This window comes from Dreissena polymorpha, chromosome 3 (genome assembly GCF_020536995.1).
Source record: "Dreissena polymorpha isolate Duluth1 chromosome 3, UMN_Dpol_1.0, whole genome shotgun sequence".
Classification (NCBI taxonomy): Eukaryota; Metazoa; Mollusca; class Bivalvia; order Myida; family Dreissenidae; genus Dreissena; species Dreissena polymorpha.
Genome location: NC_068357.1, coordinates 143,869,937 through 143,891,890, shown reverse-complemented (window position 1 = coordinate 143,891,890; position 21,954 = coordinate 143,869,937). Strand labels below are relative to the sequence as shown.

The 21,954-nt window shown below is 33.8% G+C and overlaps 1 protein-coding gene across 6 annotated transcripts in view; it reads left to right on the top strand.

The window, feature by feature from the left end:
* Positions 1–21,530, top strand: part of LOC127871796 (circularly permutated Ras protein 1-like) — a 33,696-nt gene extending 12,166 nt beyond the window's left edge. For 2 of the 6 annotated variants that reach the window (XM_052414994.1, XM_052414993.1), the window contains exons 2-18: positions 5,682–5,814; positions 6,767–6,952; positions 9,348–9,530; positions 10,507–10,711; positions 10,905–11,057; positions 11,446–11,629; positions 11,973–12,205; positions 13,005–13,089; positions 13,342–13,551; positions 14,549–14,732; positions 15,077–15,322; positions 15,615–15,731; positions 16,035–16,130; positions 17,201–17,292; positions 17,502–17,625; positions 18,044–18,213; positions 20,190–21,530. In XM_052414994.1, the coding sequence (XP_052270954.1) occupies positions 5,707–5,814; positions 6,767–6,952; positions 9,348–9,530; positions 10,507–10,711; positions 10,905–11,057; positions 11,446–11,629; positions 11,973–12,205; positions 13,005–13,089; positions 13,342–13,551; positions 14,549–14,732; positions 15,077–15,322; positions 15,615–15,731; positions 16,035–16,130; positions 17,201–17,292; positions 17,502–17,625; positions 18,044–18,211 (2,574 nt within the window). In that variant the 5' untranslated portion in view covers positions 5,682–5,706 and the 3' untranslated portion in view covers positions 18,212–18,213; positions 20,190–21,530. Of the gene's footprint in view, positions 1–3,280; positions 3,347–5,681; positions 5,815–6,766; positions 6,953–9,347; positions 9,531–10,506; positions 10,712–10,904; positions 11,058–11,445; positions 11,630–11,972; positions 12,206–13,004; positions 13,090–13,341; positions 13,552–14,548; positions 14,733–15,076; positions 15,323–15,614; positions 15,732–16,034; positions 16,131–17,200; positions 17,293–17,501; positions 17,626–18,043; positions 18,214–20,189 lie in introns of those variants that run through there. The other 4 variants (XM_052414997.1, XM_052414996.1, XM_052414995.1 and 1 more) reach the window with 3 other exon arrangements.
* The last annotated feature ends 424 nt before the right edge of the window (positions 21,531–21,954 follow it).

The window sequence follows — 21,954 nt, the reverse complement described above, 5'->3', positions numbered from 1 at the left end:
ATACATTTATGTTAAAAATGGTACAGTTACATTTCAGCCATTGTTTAATTGTTTAATATTATAATTTTGACCAAGGCTTTTTTTAACCATACTTTTCCGTTGCATTTAGGCATAGTATTTTAGGTGAAACTAATGCTCTATATAACAGTTATTGAGCGGAAAGATTGTTTGTCTATGTTTGATATCGACCGTTTCGCAAAGTTAAAATGTTATTTTCGTAAATAAAATGCCGCGACCAGAATCTTAATTATGTTTATGTGTTTATAAACTAACTTATTTTCATAACAGTTGTTAAATATTCGTAGACAAATAAAGAATGTAGTAAATTTAATTTCTTTATGTGATGGAGTTAAATTTAATGTGCACTCACGTTAATTCAATGCTGGTTTATAATGGATTTGTACTCAATGAGAAAAATGTGTTTACTTGTAATGTATCCCATGTTGTTTGTTGACACATCTGCTTTATTTCGTTATTTATAAAGACATACATTGTTTGTTACAAAGATCTATGACATAAAGGTTAGCTTTTATGAGGGGAAAAAAGGGATAAGGTGCGTCCAATCAAGAAGATAACGAAGACGTATGCTGACGTATGTGGATGTAGCATATTATGCATTTTTCACTACATCACACTAACGTGGACTTGAAAACTTAAATAACAAATGTTTATTATCATTTAATAATTAAATTAACTTGCGTGCTGATGATTAAAAGCGTAGTTTACATCGCGGTTAATATCACCATTTATCTTTATTATCAAATTTCTGCCTGCATGTAACATTTCACACCAATCACCCAACAAAAAAATGTGGGAAGACGTATTTTATATTCCGATAAGCCATAATTGCCTATGTTCAATCAGAGCTTTTAGTTTTAGATGCTCATTTGGCAAAGATAAACTAATCTGATATAAATCAGTTAAATTACCATAATATGTACACGTTCTTAATTGAAATTGAAAAAGACAGGCGTTGGAGTACTTAACGATTTTCGCTGATGAAAACTTACTTTACGCTCAGTTATGTTTTACTACAAATCCCTTTTCCTAGGGCAGCGATATAATTAAAGTATACCTCCATTTTGCACATTTACAGTTACATTTCGGTGAGTGTTTTATTGATGAATACTATCATTTCACCATGGTTATGATATAACTACATACTTCCTTTGCATTAAAACAAAGTTTGTGAAGATAAACAAATGCACCATATAAAAAGTAATAATTAATAAGTATACTGTTACCTTCCTGGTAGTTCACTACCTTGTTAAAGGGGCCTTCTCACAGATTTTGGCATAATTATATTGAAGCTTGTCATTAAATATTTTTAACTGATAAATTTAACCATCGGATATAAACATCTTCAGTAAAAAAACAACAGGAAAACAATTAAAAAAGGAAAAAAGTAACCCTAAACTGGGCTCGAAGCACTGACCCCTGGAGTCCCGGAATAAAAAGTCACCCGCTTAGACCACTCGACCATCTGTTCTCACTCGACCATCCGGTTCTTCTGCTATGAGCGCATGTATATTTTACTTATATAAGCAATCTTCGTAGTTTCCCAAAATATAACGACAACAACAGAAATTTCCAATCGTTTCGCGTTGCAACGCTTTATAATTTTCAGGTGTTCAAATCGTCAACAGATGCATATAATGGATATTTTAGAGCATATTAAACGTTCAGTATTACTATTTCCTCACAAATATCACAACTAAAACAAAAATGTGCGAATATGAAACAACTTTTTTACTTTTTTTTTAATTTTGTCAATTTACCAAAACATGAAAATGCCCCTTTAACAGACCTACAGTTTCCAATCGATAATAAACCACGGAAACTATTAAATTCATCGATCGAAATGTGTAATGTTTAAAAATAACTGGTAAGGTTATATTAACATACCAATAAAATTTATAGAAATAAACAAATCAAGGTTTTAATCATAGTTATAAATAATAGTAATGTTTGTCATCCGTATTATGTGAGTCATTTGGAAATGACATGCTTGCAGAAATACAGTTTTTCGAGTTGGTAAAACAGTCACTCTTAAACATTTTTGAGCAGCCAACACGTTTAAATCAAACCCTTACAGTAGCTATGGAAAGCACCAGAAAAAAACGCACCTTCTATAGGTTTAAATAGTTCCGGAATTCTTTTTCTTTTCTGTTTAGTATGGGCATTTTGCTCGCGGCGTCATCACCGTGGGCACTGGATAACTCGACTCTATTCCCATAAAGTAGAGTCGAGCGCACATCATTAGTTTAGCTTCAACCAGTTTATTGTTGCTCGATTGCTTTGAAAGCCTATGGCTTATTGAAGCGCTCTTGAGTCCGAATCCTGAGTAGAACCAGCACTTCGTGACTTTAGGGAGCATCTAACAGTGGGGATCGAACCAGTGACGTCCTGGTCCTCGGCGACTCTTCAGGCAATTCTTGTGTAAATTGTAAACCCCTTTTGTCATGTCCTAATCGTCTATCACACGCACAGCTGCGAGATCAGCTTGTACTTCGTCGCTCAATTCCTCAATCAGTCGCTTTAAACGATCACAGTTGTAATATATAAATTTAAAATATTGAGTGACGTCATTTGGTCATGAACTATTCCACAGGGAATCTGCCTTAGTAGTAATCATATTACCGGTATTTTGTGTCACGTGACTTCCCCATGTTTAATTTCCAATACACCAGTCCGTGAACAATTTTAAAAGGACTGGTACATATGTATCTAAATAAATGTCATCTAGAAGTGAAGTATATTGTAAATACACTTTCTACTGATACATGTATGCAGGTAAGTACGTAACACCATGATGCCGGAACGTTATAGTATACATGTATTTTATCACGAATTTGTTATAACGCACGCGTGAGGCTTAACAGGGTTTACCGATGCTTCCTGTCAGGCTAACGATTAGAAAACGCTTAATAAATTGCAAAAAACCACCAATTTTGATGACAGTTTTATTAGCATAGCGAATGTGAGCTTTTGAGTTGCTTGTAATTTGAAATACAGCTTTATAATAATAACATATTAATAATAATTATATCTCCGTCGGGTTGATTTACCCTTTAACTGTGTGTGTTATTATATAGGCCTAATAATCTTTAAAGCCTTACTACTTTGTGTTCAATATAAAGCCTATATTGGTTGTGTATCTATATTTTGCCAATGTACCGCAGTCCTATGGTATTTAATGATCTTCTAATAATAGATATGAACGAATATATCAGCCATTCAGTGTCGTTTTATTTTTAGATGTGAGGTATTTTATCATATTAAGTCGTATCAGTCGGGTTGTTTTGATAGTTGCCTTATTGTGGGTAGGGAAGAAGGATCTATTAAGGTATGACCACTAATATTCTATAATACAGTGTATAAACGTGTGTGTTATTATTGTAATGCTTTTATTATATTTAACGATATTTCAATATGGTAACTGTACGTTATGTTTTGAAGCTCTTGTTTCGTTTGCCTGTACTGCCTTTAGAGCATATGATTATGCTAATTTGTTCACTATATACTTTAAAATGAAATGTCAATTTTGAGTATTATTTTGATTTTTATAGTGGTAATTTGTCATTCATGAAATATGGATTTCCAATATTAACCAAACATTATTTGTTTAATTCCGGGTTATTAATATATCATTTTTGTTGTGCAAAAACGATATATGCTGGGTCGATATTCATATTAAATGTATACATACATGTTTGCGCATAATAATTGGGTATTAAGCTGATGTACACATAGTTTTATTCACGCATTGTTTTTCATTTAAATAATATGATTGTAAACAATGTCTTTGACGTAGTGTTTTTACGTTGCAACTATTTACTCTAAATGTTTTTTTAATATTTGTTTATGATATGTGCACTAAATAGGTGCTACTTGTAAATAAAACCATCCTCATCGCTTGCGCCACATATGTAGCAGAATTCATACAGTCTGGTTACGGTAAATTCACTATCGCCAATTATCGATCAGTATGATACCACCGACGTTATGGCCCGATGCATTTTACATATTTTCGGCTGTGCTCTGTAAAAATGGGGTTTAATGCATGTGCGTAAAGTGTCGTCCATGATTAGCATGTGCAGTCCGCACAGGCTAATACGGAACGACATGGTCCGCTTTAATAATATTTTTCATTTAAAGAAAGTTTCTTCTTATCGATAATCCAGTTTAGGACTAAGACCTCTTATCAAAAATCCATTTGCTGACTACACAGGCTAATCTGGTTCTACACTTTATGCACATGCCTTTAACCTTTTTACAGAGCAAGGCCCATTTGATTTTTGTTTATTTGCCCCTGAGAAAATTCGGTTTTCCCAAATGAACGAACATAAGTTTGCCTACTTGCAGATGCATAATGATGAGAATTAACCATGTATCCATTTGAATTTACATAAATCAATCTATGAATAATCATTAACATAACAAAAAACACGATTAACATGATGTTTTATCTTCGTATTTACATATTGTTTTTCGTCAACTCAGGGCTTCAAATGTTATTGTCTTTGTTATATTGGACAACACAATCGAAGTGGCCATGTCATTTGGCGTCTTTTTCGTAAACTTATTTCAGTCAATATGTCGACAATGTTATTATTTTCCTATTCAACGCAGGGTTTTTACTCAGACTGTTTGAATTGATAAAAATCTAGGAGATAAATAACCCAAAGCATTTCAGAGGACGAATCCGTGTTCGTCTAAAGGGCAAACGTGTTCAACTCATGGGGCAATTAAGTGGGTATGGATAAGCAACTTAAACAACATTAAGTTGATAAACAAAAGGTTCAATGACAAATAGAGTCATTGGATATACCGTCATTGAACCACAGATGGTTAGCGTGTGGCTATGATATTAGTTTAGTAATGACATCATTTTAAATGAAAAATAATCGAATTAGTATCCCCACGCTTTTCTAATTGATACTGAACTTCTTTTATGACAATATGGTTAGTCTCAACTATGCATAGCCCCATTACCAACCCTGGGGCGCCCCGCCCACATAGGCCACACCCACCCAAAATTGCCTTTTACTTAACTTCTTCATTTCTACACCGATTCACTTCTAATTGATACTGAACTTCTCTTATGACAATACGGTCAATCTCAACTATGCATGGCCCCATTACCAACCCTGGGGCGCCCCTGGATCAAACATGCGGCGTGGGGATACGCGTCGGCCTCTGCCGCGCCATTTCTAGTTTATATTATTATTATTATTATATATATATTTGATAGCGATATTTTTCAGAGGAGTTGATTTTTCGATATAATGTGATTGTTTTTTTTATTCAAAATGATGTTTTTACTAATTAATATCATAGCCATCCGCTAACCACCTGTGCATTGAACCATGTGCCTGTTACATAGCAGTGAACCGTTAAACTGTTCGTCTCAAGTACGAATTGCCATATGGTATTTTGATGGGGTTTCGCTATTTGCTTTCAAAAATAGATGCCTGTCAGGCGAATCAAAACTGCAAAACTGAATTTTTAAGAGTGAATGTATTATTTTTGAAAGATTCTCAAACGTGGCATGATAATAAGGCCTACATTTCATAATTTGAAAATCGTTGATGTCAACCAAAATAATCTAACGTTTCTGTAAAATAAATATCGTGACGTTAATTTGTTCGTTTACACAATGCAAGTTCACGTATTCTCAGCTATCGTGATAACTGCAGTGCAACGATGGAGTGGGGAAGCGAGTTTGTGTACTTCAGCTCCGGCGAGGAAGAAGAGGAAATAGTGGTCGGGAATGTCTCCAGCGAGGACGAAATGGACCACGATGACGAAGAGGTAATTATATGGCGGATACACTAAAATTTAGTCTTTTGTTTTTCTCTTTCAGGACCCATTTCTGAATTTTAGCTTTCATCTGCCGACTTCATTATTAAGCTAATCAAATTTTTCATTTAGCAAATATTAAGCATCTTTTTTACTTTAAATATATTCGCGGGTATGTTTCACTTCACCTTAAATTAGACTAGCCTCAATATTTATACACACTACTTAACATTTCCAATGCATGGTTTTGGTTATAATTGTTGTGTAATTGGCAATTAAATTAAGCTGAATAATTTGAAAACAGTCGTAACTGTGTTAGTATTATTTGCTAGATAATAATAATAATAATAATAATAATAATTATAATAATAATGATGATGATGATGATGATGATGATGATGATGATGATGATGATGATGATGATGATGATGACGACGACGACGAAGACGACGACGACGACAATGATGATGATGATGATGATTCAGACATACTCTTGTTCAGGCCATGGTGGAATTTCCAACAAGTTTTTATTTAAGACATGCTTTCATTTTAGACATGCTTGTATTTCAGACATGTTCGTATTCCAGACATGCTTGTATTGGAAACACTACTTTCTTTCAAACATGCTTGCATTTAGACATTCTTGTGCTTACGGACATCAATGAACTTGTTTTTCAAAAATGCTTGTATTCCCGACATGCTTATATTCCACACGGCCTTGTTCTGTCAGACATGCTTGTTTCCCAGTAACGCATGTAGCTCAAACTTTCGTGCATTTAAAAAATGAGTATATTCCAGATGTTCGTTATGATTGACAAGCTGGTATTTTAGTTGTTATTCGATTTAAGACATATTTGCATTCCATACATGTTGTTTTTCAGAAATCTATGTCTTTCAGACATATTCCTGTGTCAGTAATGTTTGTATTCCCGACATGCTTGTATTCAGACTTGCCTTTTTTCAGACATGTTTGTTGGACATCTTAGACACGGCGGGCCAGGAGGAGTACTCCGCGTTACGCGACCAGTACACGCGCACTGGAGACTGCTTCTTGCTCATTTACAGCGTCACTGAAAAGGGGACTTTCAAAGATGTCGAATCGCTTTACGAATTTCTAAAAAGAGTAAAAGGGGAGGACAAAATTCCTACTGTAAGTTTCATTAATTAAAATTGTAATGCGCATTATTACAAACTTGTTATGCTTGTTTATTATCTTTTATGAACAATGTTATTCAAACACTGTTGAAATGTGTGTAATTGTACTTTTCTTACGGTAATTTCCATTCCGTTTTTAAAGTGTTTTGTTATGATATTTTCTGTTTTAGATCGGCATTTTGCAATATTGCAACCGCTAATCGCCTAATGATTAATTGTAAACTGCAATACGCTTAATTGAATTCGATAACGAAACTAAACTTGATGTCAGCTCCACTTAATGACGTAGTCAAACGATAAATTTGCGTTCGGCAAGCTTTTTAATGTTTCGCACAGTTTCTTAAAAAAGGTTGCGGTTGTTGATTTTCGTTTATAGATCAATGCTTAATATAAATGAAATCATTGCAATTCGAATACATGGATTCCCCAAATTGGTGGCCTATCACAGTCGCTTTATGGCTTTATCCACGAACCTGAAAGCGAAAGAAACAAAATAAAATGCCCACATGAAACAATTACTCATCACGAACAAATGTTCGTAGGCAGAGACATTAACCACTGTGAGTCATAAAGGATTTGACAAATGACGATCCGGGCCCATATTCACCAATGTTTTGAGTCTAAAATAATAACACAGACTTAAGAAGGGAATCAGGATATGTTTTAATATCAAAACAATCACATTCAGTTGAAAGAGAATTACCCAAAGATCACTTTTCATTTATCTAATATTCTGCCACGGCACGTGACTTGTTTTCTATATACAAAGAAGGAAAAGTATCGTTTGTTCTGCAACAAATCAAGGACGGAGACAAATGTTTTAAAAATGGTTCTACCAATTTTAAGAATTATTTCAGTAAAATTCACGGGTGCTACATTTGTACATTTATAAAATAAAAATTATTATGAGTAAAATGACTGAATTTCATTGAAAATTGTAATAAAATTGAATTATATACATTGCTTATTGCATTGGGGAAAAGATGTTTTGCCATTAGGAATATGACCGAATCATGGCTACAACATAGGCTGAAAAAATCCCAGCAGGCTGTCTGGCTAGCGCTGTGGTTGCCACACTGGCTACTCCAGATGGATTCCTGCATGCGAGTTTGGTTGGTGGTCAGAACACCCGACAGGTGTGGTTTTCCCCGGGTACTCCAGTCGTTACCCACAGCACACGACCCCATCAAAATAAAAAAATGTATATAAATAGCTGGAACTGCATCTATTATTCAAAATGTATTCCGCCTTTCATTACCCTTATGCTTATTAAAGGGGCCTTTTTACAGATTTTGGCATTTTTTAACTTATTCATTAAATGCTTTATATCGATAAATGTAAACATTGGATCGTAACAGCTCCAGTAAAAAATCAAGAATAAAATTTAAAAAAGGAAAAGAACATTGCCCGGTCCAGGTTTCGAACCAGTGACCCCTGGAGTCCTGCCAGAGTCCTGAAGTAAAAACGCTTTAGCCTACTGAGCTATTCCGCCGAGTACACAGATGACGTATTTTATACATTATATAAGCAATCTTCGTAGTTTCACAAAATTTAACGACAAAAACAGAACTCTCCAAATTATTCAATCGTTTCGCGTTGCAACGCTTTATAATTTTTAGGTTTTAAAATCGTCAAAAGATGCATATAATGGCTTTATTAGACCATGGTAAATGTTCAGTATTACTGTTTCCTCGCAAATATCATAACTAAAACGAAAGTTTGCGAATCTGAAACAACTTTTTTCAATTTTGTCAATTTACCAAAGCGTGAAAAGATCCCTTTAACATTGCTGGGACACACTCCGGATCCTCACATAATGCAGCTTCATGCGCGGAGAGACCTCATAAACTTTTTAATTGACATATAAACGGTATGAAAATGCACTGCCACCAGCAAACACTAAGTCAATTAATTTGCACGTGTATTTTTATTATCACATGTTCGCTTTAAAAGCACGCGTTCATGCAAGTATCCTTCGGTAGGTCTACCTTAAAATAATTAGCTAACGAGATTTTCGGCAAACAACAATGCTTATCTATGCATTAACGGATGACAACATTGCCCAAAAACTAAACGGACAGTATTATACTACATGTATAAAGAAACACGTTTTAATATTATGTTTAGTTTCGTATTCGAATTGCGGTCAAGCGTTAGACGTATTGCGGTTTGTCGTTTAGCATTAAGCATTAAGCACTTAGGTAAGTACATTCAAACCAAAAGCGCCAACAAGGCAGACCGAAAATTGACAGAAATAATTCACCATCAAATTTGACAAAAACGCATTCCATTCTTGGTGTTAATATGTATGGTCCTTAATTAATTATACGAATAATCAAATATTTTGTGCACAGTTATAAAGCTATACATTTAATATACATTTATTGCAGGTGTTAGTTGGCAACAAGATTGACCTTGACACTGAGAGGCAGGTGACTACACAGGAAGGGCAAGATCTTGCTGCTCGTCTTGGGGTTGCATTCATCGAGACATCGGCAAAAACGGGGCAGAACATCACGTCAGCCTTTGAAACATTGATAAGAGTCACACCACGATCGGGAATGGATTATAAGGTGGGTTGAGGTGTCATTGACTAGTCGATGATTCAGATATAACCTATGTAGAACATGGCAGTTCAGTTAAAGTCTCGATTTTCGATTCTATCGTTATGCATATCATTTATTATATTATTATTGGGAATTTGGTTGTTGTTTTATCAGAATGATATTTATAGTTAGTTTTGTCTTATGCCAAATGGTCTCCCCACGCATTCTGTCTGTCCGTGCGTCCCTCCGTTTGTTTATTTTTAAAACATGATATAACCAAATCCAGTAAATCAAATTTGGCTGACCTTTGATTAATGTTCACGGATTGATAGTCCGTTTTATTTCGACAAGGAAATCTTCAATTAGGCTGGAAAAATATGTTTTTGTTCGTAATTCATGAATTAATGGATTTATAGTTTGGGGTAAGGAGGATGGATTTAAAATATCAGTTGTAAATTCCGCGATGTGGTTTGTGGTCTGCAATGTTATATACTTTTGACGTTCTAGTCTGATTTTGTTATCGTATCCCATCGCTGGATTTAAACTTAAGTCAAAGAAATGAAAAACATTCATTTTAGTTCGCTTGGAGGGCGAATTTGGGTTGAACTCTGATACTGTTACAATATATGGCGATAATTGTATGAGACATGCAATTTGAAAGAATTTTAATCAATACAAAAATGTAAGTGCAAAACATATCGAAACATAACAGGGCTAAGTTAAGGTGAGCAAATAGTAAACACGTCATGATCCGTAGATTTCGGTTGGAGTTACGTCCTTTCGAATGTTTACTTATTGGAAATATTGCATGTGCTAGTTTTCTGAAACCGTGAGGTTTTGACGTCGTTTTGACGGTTCATGGTTAAAGACGTTAAAGTTTCAAATTTTCAAGATTCTGTCATTGTGAAGCACTCACGTGATCATGAACATATTTTAATATTGTAAAAGGCTGAAACAAAAGCAGACTATCGAAATGTGCAACTTCGCAATTTGTATCTACCAGGTGGTTGTACTAGGATCTGGCGGTGTGGGGAAGTCGAGCATTACCGTTCGCTATACCAGCAACCAGTTTGTTGATTGCTACGACCCGACCATCGAGGACTCGTACAGAAAGCATGTGGTGATATCAGGTATTCCAGACCATTTGAAGAAAGCGACGAAGAAAGCTGCGAAGAAAGCCGCTAAGAAAACTACTTCCAGTAACAAAGGTACAAATCCGTTAATTTGTCAATCTTCCAAGTATAATAATATTTTTCAGAATAACAATAAGTTTTGCTGATACTATTCATAAACATGGTTTTCAGTTTAAGACTTGATTTGCCAAATAAAAAAACTGTATTATGCATCTAGTTACATGTATCTTAACTTAACTTTCATCTAACTGGTCTCTTGTTTCGACAGAAAAGAACATTCGTCGAAAAAGCAGTGGACTTTTCGGTAGTATTAGGCGCGCTCTAGGAATGAAAACTGATGGCGAAAAACCTGAAGCCCAGCAGCAGGCTTCTAGTGGATGTTCTGGGGACGAAGATGGATACGAATGTCATTTAGAGAAAGGTAAATAAAGTGAACATAACTTCCTGTGTTGCAGTATGGGTCAGATGGGTCAAGGTTTCTGTTTGCAAAGTTATTTTAATTCATCCAAATGCAATGCTAAAATGTTGAAAATCTAATGTCTTTGCAAGGTAAATTAGTTATTAACACAACATTTCTATCTTCGTCAGACTAATATATTTTTCAACGCCAAATAAATATTTGTGGTCATTATATAAGAGGACTGACAAAAAAATGTTCATTAATTTATACTATTGAGCAAGAAAAATAGTCGAGCGCGTTGCGGAGAATACAAGTAAATACCTTTTGTGTGTCTGCAGAATCATTGATGCTCATTTATGTAAAGTTTATCAGCATTTAATTGGAATGACTTATATGTTTGTGAGTGCAGTTGCTGAACGCAAGAAAGTCCGTAAAGCTGATGCAAATGTGCTGCTGTTGAAGATGGATATTCTGGAAAATGAGCCTCAGGTTGTCACTGGCGACCCAACATATTGTAAATCTTGCAGAGCAATTCTGTCCTCTACATCGACCTTGGAAAAACCGGAAGGTTCCGATCAATCCACATGGATTTGGTAATACTTTTTGCTATTTCGCGCCAACTATATAACACATTTGTGGTTCTATGTTGTGCGCCTATGACCTTACAAGTATATTGTTTATACAATTTATACTTTTTATGGTTTAGCTGTGTTTTAATATTTTGCATGATGTCGTTTATTTGTGTAAATATGAGTCTCAATAATACATATAATTTGTACAAACTATCATTTATATCCAGATGTAATTATTTTTGTTGTTCATCAATAATCCAATAAATACAATTCATATAAATGTTAAATTCTCAGGGGTTTTTTACTTCTGTAAAATGTAAACAAAAATTATCACATATACAGTTGTTTTCATCAAATGTTTTAGTGAATTCTGTGACAACAAAAATGACAACCTGGATATAAGTCCAGAAGAAATTCCTAAGGGCGATAGCTTCGACTTCGTTTTGAGCCCTGCCAGGGTTGAAGTCGAAGGAGGAGAAGAAGGGGCCAAAGGGGAGACAACACCCGAAAAGAAAGAGGAAAGCAAGGGAATGGTCGTTTACTGCATGGACATCAGTGGGTCAATGAGCGCTGTCGTCCAGTTACCAACATTACAAGGTATTTGTTAATATTTGATTAAGAAGATAATGTAACAATTCAAGTTTTATATAATATATAAATAATGAAACGCCAGTAACAGTGTCAGGATATATTACCATAACCTATTGAAACTAAGTTTTCAAGCAAAACAATAAAAGTGATAGTAAATGAGATCAACGCCTTCAAATAGTCGCATCAAAGTAATTGAGGCTTAAGTGGTGTTCATACCTCATACGTGGCTCATAATTAAGAACAAAATACATACGTTTAAGTAAGTCTTGATTATCTGAGATATTAACTATATGATTCTATATTCTCAAATCTTTTCTATAAAGAAGGAATGTAGTTGACAATTGTTAATAGTTTTATTTGATCGTTCGTCAAAAAGTTGTAATTCTGTTACTCTTGTTTCTTCAATGCAATTGAGTAATTAAATAGTAATTAAATTGAATGCGTTTTAATTCCCTTTTATTATTGTTTAATTTGAGTTACAATGCTATGACGTTAAATTTTATTTACACTGAAATGTATTATGAATATTGCTGGGCCAAGTGTGAGGTTGAGCGCTCTATAACCAGGTTTTAACCCCCAATGCTTTGCATTGACCGTTCAAAGGCGGTGACCCCAGCTTTATTCATATTTTGTGTTTATGTTGGTTTGTATTGTGCTGTTTTGTACTGTTTGGGCAATCGGTCACTTGCCTTAAATAAAGGACCAACTAATTGTTTTTAATGAAAATTCAATACTGCTTCAGCAGCTGGAGTTTCACTTCTTTATATTGAAATATATCATTATACTTGTGTGCGTTTTCTTTCAGCTGAGTGGCGCAATGCTCGTGACCGAACTCAGCACACTGATAACCATGTGTCGAGACTAAAGGCCATCCAAGATGCAGTTAGAAGGTGAGTTTCGTGTGGACAATATTCACACAATGCATATAATTTCATAAATGAAAGTTAAACTAAACTGTTCGTACTTAAAAAACTCACGTTTGTATTATGACGATTTGTACGAAATCACTAAACGCCAATGCAGTTTCATATCCATTAGTGAATCCATTACTATCCAAGATTAAGATTGTATAGTATTATCGTATAAATTATCGTATACCTTTAATGTTTTGTAATTTATGTACGCACGATGTCTATAAACAGGCAACTTGATAGGATGAAAATAGAGTACCCAAACAAGAAAGTTGCACTCGTCACGTTTGGTTCAACTGTGTATCTGTGGGGTGATTGCCACGACAATCAAGTCAAGTCATATTCTGACAGCCGAATGCTGGAAGACTTCGATGCTCTTGTTGCTGCAGGAAGAGAATATGCCACCTCAATGGAGCTTTCTGGACTTGAAAACACATTTGGGTAAGAGTAAATGGTATCTGTTGACTAAATCATGTAGTTTATATGTTATTAACACACTTTAGACATCTACCATATGAGGACACATTCCGATTAAGATCGTTTGTGTTGGAAAATAGAAAATGATATTGAAACACGGGTATGCTGGCTGATTTTTGCCATATCGTTGTAGCGTGTCGTTGTTTTTTGCCCTTTAATATTCCGCTAAAACTTTCAATGATAAAAATACAGGTCGTTCTTGTGTTTGGGCTTTTTGTGCCCTTAGACAAACACTTGCACAAACACGAATGTACGACAACAGTCATTATTGTCCAAACTGCGAGTGTATGTGTTCTGTCTTTGCACCCTGTGAGCGCCCTTTTAAAGAGACCTTTTCACAGAGTTTTGCATGTATTGTGGTTTTTCATTAAATGCTTTAAATTGATCAATGTAAACATTTGAACTAAACATCTCCAGTTAAATACAAGAATACAAATAAAGAAAGAAAACAAGTAATCCTCAACTGGGCTCAAAACACTGACCCTTGGGGAAAAAGTATAACACTTTAATCACTCGGCCCTCCGTGCTAAAATAGTATTTTATACTTTATAAAAGCGATCCTTGTAATGTCACAAAATATAACGATAACCACAGAACTATCCCCATTTTTTAATCGTTAAGCGTTTGTAATGCTTTATTATTTTCAGGTTTTTAAATCGTCAAAAGATGCATGTAATGGATATTTTATAGCATAGTAATTGTTCAGTACTAATGTTATTTCTCAAATATCATAACTACAACGTGCAATGTGGAGATCTGAAAAAAATGTTTTTTCATATTTTTCAATTTACCAAAAAGTATAAAAGTCCCTTCAACCTGCTTATAATCCAGACCGATTGTTAGAAATGAAGCACCATAGATAACAGTACAGAAAAATTAGGATTTTTGTTAATATCATGAACACCAAGTATGAATATAATTGATTCCCAAATAAAACGGAATATTGAATCATGACATTCAGAAACATAGATGCGAAGATTGACCATTTGGTTACCGAAGGATCGACAGCTTTGGGACCAGCCTTAGCCATCAGTGCGGGTATAATCGCTGACATTCCTCATTCCGAGGTAGTACTATGCACAGACGGGGAACCAAACGTTGGCATAGGACAACCGAGCAGAGATGGGTCAGACTTCTACAGACGGGTATGTGGTTTAGCTCAGTGTATAACTGAAATATACCCGTCATAAAACAGTGTAAAACACTACGAAAAACTTGCGTTTGGGACTTCATTATGTGTTCAACATTTATGTATGTACGTTCATTATCATAATCTTATATTCCATTCTTCCCAAGGGCTGTTTAATCAACTCGCTTCATAGGTCAAACTCTATATTAAGGATACAATGTTTTACGTCAGCGTTCGGAATATTTTATGGCATAATATTTAGTGACTTTTCCATTACTTCAATCGTGATTCGGTGGTATTTTATTCTTAATCTTTCACCGGATATATAATTGCTTAATAATTTACATAACCATTTTTCAGATTGGGGAATTTGCTAAGCGTAACAACACAAGACTGTCCGTTTTGGCCGTGGAAGGAGCAGATACAGGGTTGCGTCATGTTCAAGAGTGTGCTATTGTATCGGGTGGAACCGTGAATGTCCTCAATCCACTGGAGATGATGAGACAACTAAGATTGATAGCTCAGAACTACACCATCGCCACAGCTGTAGATGTTGTGGTTATTTTGCACCCGGATCTCGTCTTTGATGAGCCTGGTTTCCAACAGGTATGCTGTTGTTTCTTATCTTAGCATACCCAGTACTTACAATATGACATATTTGTACACGTTACACATTATTCAAAATGTATTTTTTTGAATATCTAAAATTATGTTTTGAAACTACGAAGTATTTTTTTTTAAATTGTTGCATAACAATTATACAATATTTTTTTTACTTCATTTAGTCTTCATTTAGTCTTTCAAACTGTGTCAATATGGTAAACAATTAACAATTGCATCTCTTTTTCCAATTTAATAAAATGATGAATTTTGATTAGGCTTTTCCTTTACTTTTCAGGCTAGCAATCGTCTAGTAAAGGAGGTTGGAAACGCAGCGAAGGAAACTGACCTGACGTTCCGTTACAAATCCAAAGATCCCAAAAAGAAAATCTCAAAGAAAACCATTCCTTTTCAGGTACCGAAGTTTTTATAGTGTGGAGGTTTAAAAAATACAAGAATTATCGTTATAAAGACTTGTTTGACTGAAATAATTATCTTTAAATGTAACAGTTTGATTTTTAATTGACTATCCATTTGAGAAACGTTTAAAAGTAAGGTTTATAAAAAAAGCATTATTTTGATAGTTTAATTGTCTTGGCTGTTCATGTTCGTTAATAGGGCTTATTAATATATAAATGAAACTATTTAATAATTAAATGTTGACAACAACATCTTTTCAATACTTAAACAATAACATGTTAACTGTAATTCCGTACAGGTTCAAATCTCGTATACTCTGAAGAACGGAATGCGCTGCCTGAGGGTACTGAGTAAATCCCACCAGGTTACGCAAGACAGGAAACAGATGGAAGAGGTGAGTGGAAGCACTCAACTTACATTAACGGTAGTTTGGGAAAAATTAACTCCAAGCACAGTCATTAAAGAATCATCATATTTTCCAAAAGCTGCTTTTGGATTCCAATATCAAACTCTTTAAAACGAAAACGTGTCTACCAGTTTATGTCATAATTATATTGAGTGTTCGAAATGTGCATAGGTTTAAAAATAAAATTTCTAGTTTATGCATGACTCAAGCAATTAATTACTATATTAAAGCAGTGTTGTACAAATTGTGAAATCATCTAATAAACATATCTATATAGCATAATTCTTTGTATTTTCAAATACAGAAGAGCAGATCAGTGTACATCTGAAACGTCAAAGTTAAAATATCAAGTTGTCAGGACTTAATTAAAATCATTAGAAATCGGACACATGATGTGCAACTGAATTTGTCAGCCTTTGACATCATGTGCAATTAAAACAATTACGAATGGATGTTTACAGAATTAGAAATATTTAAGAATATTTTTGTATTTAATCTTAAATATTTTTTTCACCATCTTTTTGATAGAACACAGTATTTTATTAGAACGCTAAGCGTTAATATTTCTTATACTTTAAAATAACTTTCTGCAAAGGTGGTAATAAATTATCCTGTAGCTTAGAACTAACTTTAGTTAAATATATTGAAATACTAGTAAACTGACTATGTTCATAGATATAAATACATATCGACCCGGAATAATTTAAGTAGGTATTTAAGTGTTTGTTTCACTAAACGATCAATATGCATTGTTCGATTCAAATAAATTATCCTGTAGCTTAGAACAAACTTTAGTTAAATATGTTAAAATAAACTGACTATGTTCATAGATATAAATACATATCGACCCGGAATAATTAAAGTAGGTATTTAAGTGTTTGTTTTACTAAACTATCAATATACACTGTTCGTTTCAAATAAATTAATCGCCACGTTAGTATAAAATACAGGTATGTCTAGACCCTTAATATCCTGCCTTTGCTGAAAGTTGCGATCGTAGTCTTAAAATCTGTAATGGCTTTGATAACTTAGATTCTATGACCAATGCCCATTTTCAGAATATAAATGTTGCGGTCGTTGGTATTGCTGCTGTCCAAAAGTCTGCAGTGATTGCTAGTAAAGGTGATGCCAAGAAAGCACAGGAACATATGTAAGAAAACATTTACTATCTGTAAAAGATTTTTGTATTTTTGTGTGTTTGATTAAGCATTTTTAAACAAATAACGCGTATTACGTCAGAAAAGAAAATTAATAACACATTACGTATAACAAAATACACTACAATCATGCATTTGATACTATGCCTTTGAGGACAGCACACGCTTATTTTAGAGTATTTGCTTTCTTTGAAAAAAATAGACGAAGTGTTCAGAAGATGATCACAAGAGGAGCCAGCAAACCAACTCAAATGGAGGAAAGACTGGCTTTCAAAACCGAGTCTGACTTGTTGAGGCAGGAAATACGTCAAGCAGTTGATCACGACGTAAGTATATTAATTTTGTGATATTAAGATATGAAAGTTCTCATGAATTTGTTTGATAATTTTACTTATGTACTCCGCATAGCGTGTTGTCTTTGCTTTTATTTTAAATAAGATTATTTTTATGAAATGCCAACATGAGAATAGTATTTGACATTACATTTTGAATAAATCGCTTGTTTGTTATTTCATTTTAAAATCCATTTTAAAATGAATGATAAATACTTGGCACAACAAAAGCATTATGATTATAAATATGTCAGACATACTGCATAGAGTCGCCGTTGTCTAGTGCAATTGCATTTTAGAACGTTCAAATTGTTGAGTTACAAAGGGGGTTATTCAAACATGATAAACCTTATATATAATCATGACAAAACATATTGACATTATGAAACGGCTTTTTCATTTATTTCTACAGGATATGGAGAGTAGGTCCGATGGACGGACAAATGTATTCTATCAAAATGCAATGTATCCCAGCAACAAATACCGCGGCTCCTCTACAGACCAAAAACAGAAGCAAACGAAGTCCAGAAGGTCAGAGGATGCAGCCCTGGTGAAACAATATCAAGGTTATATGTGTTAAAGGTATGTATAAACATTGACTGTCATGCTAATAATGCTGTGGTCTCGTTATTAAATAAATAAACAAACAAACCAATGCTTTTGTGACAGATAAATAATAAACAAACCAATGCTTCTGTGAAAGATAATTATAAGGGCTAATTGAGGTTTGTATGGAAACCGTATGCCGTTAACTGTACGTTTAAACACTGTTACAATGTAGCATTGCGATGATCTCAATATTAAACTATATGCTGCTATAATTTTAGGATTGTTCAATTAAAGGTGTGATACACGTTTTGTTTGATTTCATCGTGCCTCTAGAAAGTAACAATTATGTTTCCCTGGTTTGAATAGGTAAAATGTGTACTCTAGTTTTTCGTTTGGATTGATTTTGTGAATTGGTTTGCTATACGGTTATGTGATGTTTAAATTATTTGTATATACATATTGGCCAAGTTTTATGATGTGTCGCAAACAAAATCATATACAACCCAAAGGTAATGTTTTGAATTGACCGGTTGCAAACCATTCGCTCTGTCTCTTTAATTAACCGCTTCGATGCGATGACTCCAGTTATATTTATTGCTACTATTGTTTGTCGTGTATGATGTCATGTGACTTATAATGAACCCATAACACATTCTCAATCAATGACCTAATAGGTTTAGGTTTCTATCGCACTTATGCAATTTGATTTTATTTTGTTTAAAAGATGGGTACTCTAAATGTGTTATTTAAAAATACATGTAAGAATGAAATAGAACACATCATGGTCAAAGTTATTGCCTGTTTCTTCTTTCGGAAAATACTGCATTAAAAATACAAAACCTCTTTTCCGAAGTGATATTGCTACCGAACATAACTTAAGGTCACGTCGGTAATACATTACAAACGGCATCGACGTTATGTGTTATTTCGTTTTGTTGTCATTGAGTGCATCATGTACAGCCATTCTGTAATAAAACCTCTGGGAATGAAAATTCGGCGTGCATACTGGAATCTCTCCGTCGGTCGGTCGGTTGGTCGGTGATACGAATTCGAACTGTAATGACTGAATGTCGTAAACAGTTGCTCATTTTACAGCGTCAGTTCCGCATTAATTTCCCATGATATTATTAAATTTGTTAAAAGTAAGATACCAAACTGGATAGCGTTTAGAGTATATCTTGTCTTAAACATAATATCACGAATTACCCTTCGCTCCACTTTATTTGATTAGCAGCCTTTAGACTGGTTTACAATATATTTGTTGAATCTGCATGTGTTGCGTTGTGTACTGATGCTCTGATTTAGTTTGTACGAGTGTCATCTTCACGTATTTAATATGTATTTAAATCTACGTGAATAACAATGTAACATTCATCTCCATTTATTATAACATAACAAAGTCGCAGAATTGTAATTAGGTTGATCGTCTGTATAGTTTAAATCATTATTTGTTATAAGATGTAATGACAGGTTTACTTGCTAGCCATCAAACCATCTATTTGAGTAAACCGGAAATGGTGCAGTTCAACATTTGAGTCGTGTTCTGAGAAAATGGGCATAATGCATGTGTGTAAAGTGTCGTCCCAGATTAGCCTGTGCTTCCCGCATAGGCTAATCTGGGACGACACTTTCCGCTTTAATAGTATTTTTCGTTTAAAGGATGTCCCATTTTACCGAAAATCTTTTTAAAGCGTAAAGTGTCGTCCCTGATTAGCCTTTCCGGACTGCACATGCTTATCTGGGACGACACTTTACGCACAAACGTTATGCCCAGTTTTCATAGAACAAGACACATTTGCTCAAAAATAAAATTCGCGCAATACAATTAGTATATATTGAAAGCTTAAGAAGAGTCAAGGTAAAAATTTGTTGTTTTCTTTTTGTTGATCTATTTTATTTTTGCAAACATACAGAACTATACCACGGAAAAACATTTATCGAATCTTAATTGACTTAATGATATCTTGGGGGTTGTTTATCTTTAAGTCATTTTATGATTTTGTTTTCAGCATGAAGATGCAATTGATGACAGTATGTTAGCCAATATTCTCACTGCATACAAATCAAGCGACATGGTAACTTGTACGGGACATCAAGGAGTTACAAAGAAGCGAATACCAAAAACGAATAATGTGGGAAAACAAAATTATGACGATTAAAATACACATGATAACCTATACATTAATTGGCAGTGACGATTGGTCGTTGGGATTTTAACAGTTATATGAACACGGTTGAAGAGTACAACTAATTCATTTTTTAAATACCGCTAGTACGAAATACAAAAAGGTAAAATCTAAAAAAGGAAATATTCAGATTTTTTGTGTGCAAATTTCTTCACTGCTATCATTGTAATTAACAAGGCTTCGTTTGTGTCATTTTTTGAATATATATTTTCAAGCTGTTAATGCGGTTTTAATGTTTCGATTGATAAGTAATTGGTACGTAATTATAATTTTGAATATAACCGTTACAGTTGTATTTTAATATATGCCTTATATCATTTATTTTCAGTTAATATATTTTATAATTTTAAAATGTGTCATGTTTTATATTTACAGCTTTGTTGTGCAAAAACCGTTTAAGTGAGTGATTTATTAAATTCATAAATTCATAAATCGCCGCGCCATATGTAATTAAAAAGCAAGTTAGCATTGTGAAGACACGTACTAGTATTTCTTAATTTGCTAAAATTTAAATTTTTTGTGTTAAGGCTGTATGTAAGTAAACATTAATATGTATCACACAAAAAAGTCATGTATTACTTTTACCACTATTCGATATACTTTTACCATGTATTCTGTAAATCAAAGCATGTATGAATATGTTAATTTTTATTTATATTTTCGTGTTCATTCGTAGTTTTGTATGATTTTGGTGACATACACTTTAATTACAGCAGTCATACTATAATGTGTATTCATTATTTGTAAAAATAACAGCTTTGTTTAAAATACGCAATGAATCCTTAACATAAATCCCAAACATTGTAAAATGTGATTGCTTATATTGGATTATAAACACTTGGACGGTTTACACGCTACCATAGCTCTAAAGTTTGTGGATCAAAAATAATTTAGAAATTATTTGCAAACTCTTTATGCTTAATAAGCGTGATTCCCTTCAGAAACAGAAATTCATCGCCATTATGTATCAAATTCCGTCTGAAGGATAGATATTAGTTATTTAAGTTCATATCTGATATTAAATCAGTCAGAACATGTGAGAGTCTCGGGTCATAATAATCTCCTCGTTATTGTTAGTTCTATTTACTTATAAATGTTATTTTTATTAATTGAGGAAATACGATACTCACTCGTGTTTTACTTATTAAATATTACAAAAATTGGCATTATTTTTGTTTTCTTTATTCGAATTATTGGAATATGACAACACAATCCAAAGTTAAACTGTGAACAGGTGCACATAAACTATGTTGTGAAAGCGAGATTATACGATTTTGTCAAATATTTATTAATTAATATAAAATGTGTAAAAAAAACTTACTAAACATATATTTTTATATAAATTAAAATAAAAGTTAAGAAGAACATGTGTCGAAAAATGCGAAATAAGCTAGATATTTAATTCTGAAATCGAAAAAGGCTGTACAGTCGAATTCGCCAGCATGTAAATCATGCATGTACGATGTGAATCTAAATTTAGTTTAACGGTTCATTTTAAATTCCTGCAAAGATATCTATTCATACGACATACGAACACTAACTGAAAAGACGAATGCTTCGGTTATTGTAGGAAAATATGTACGAAATA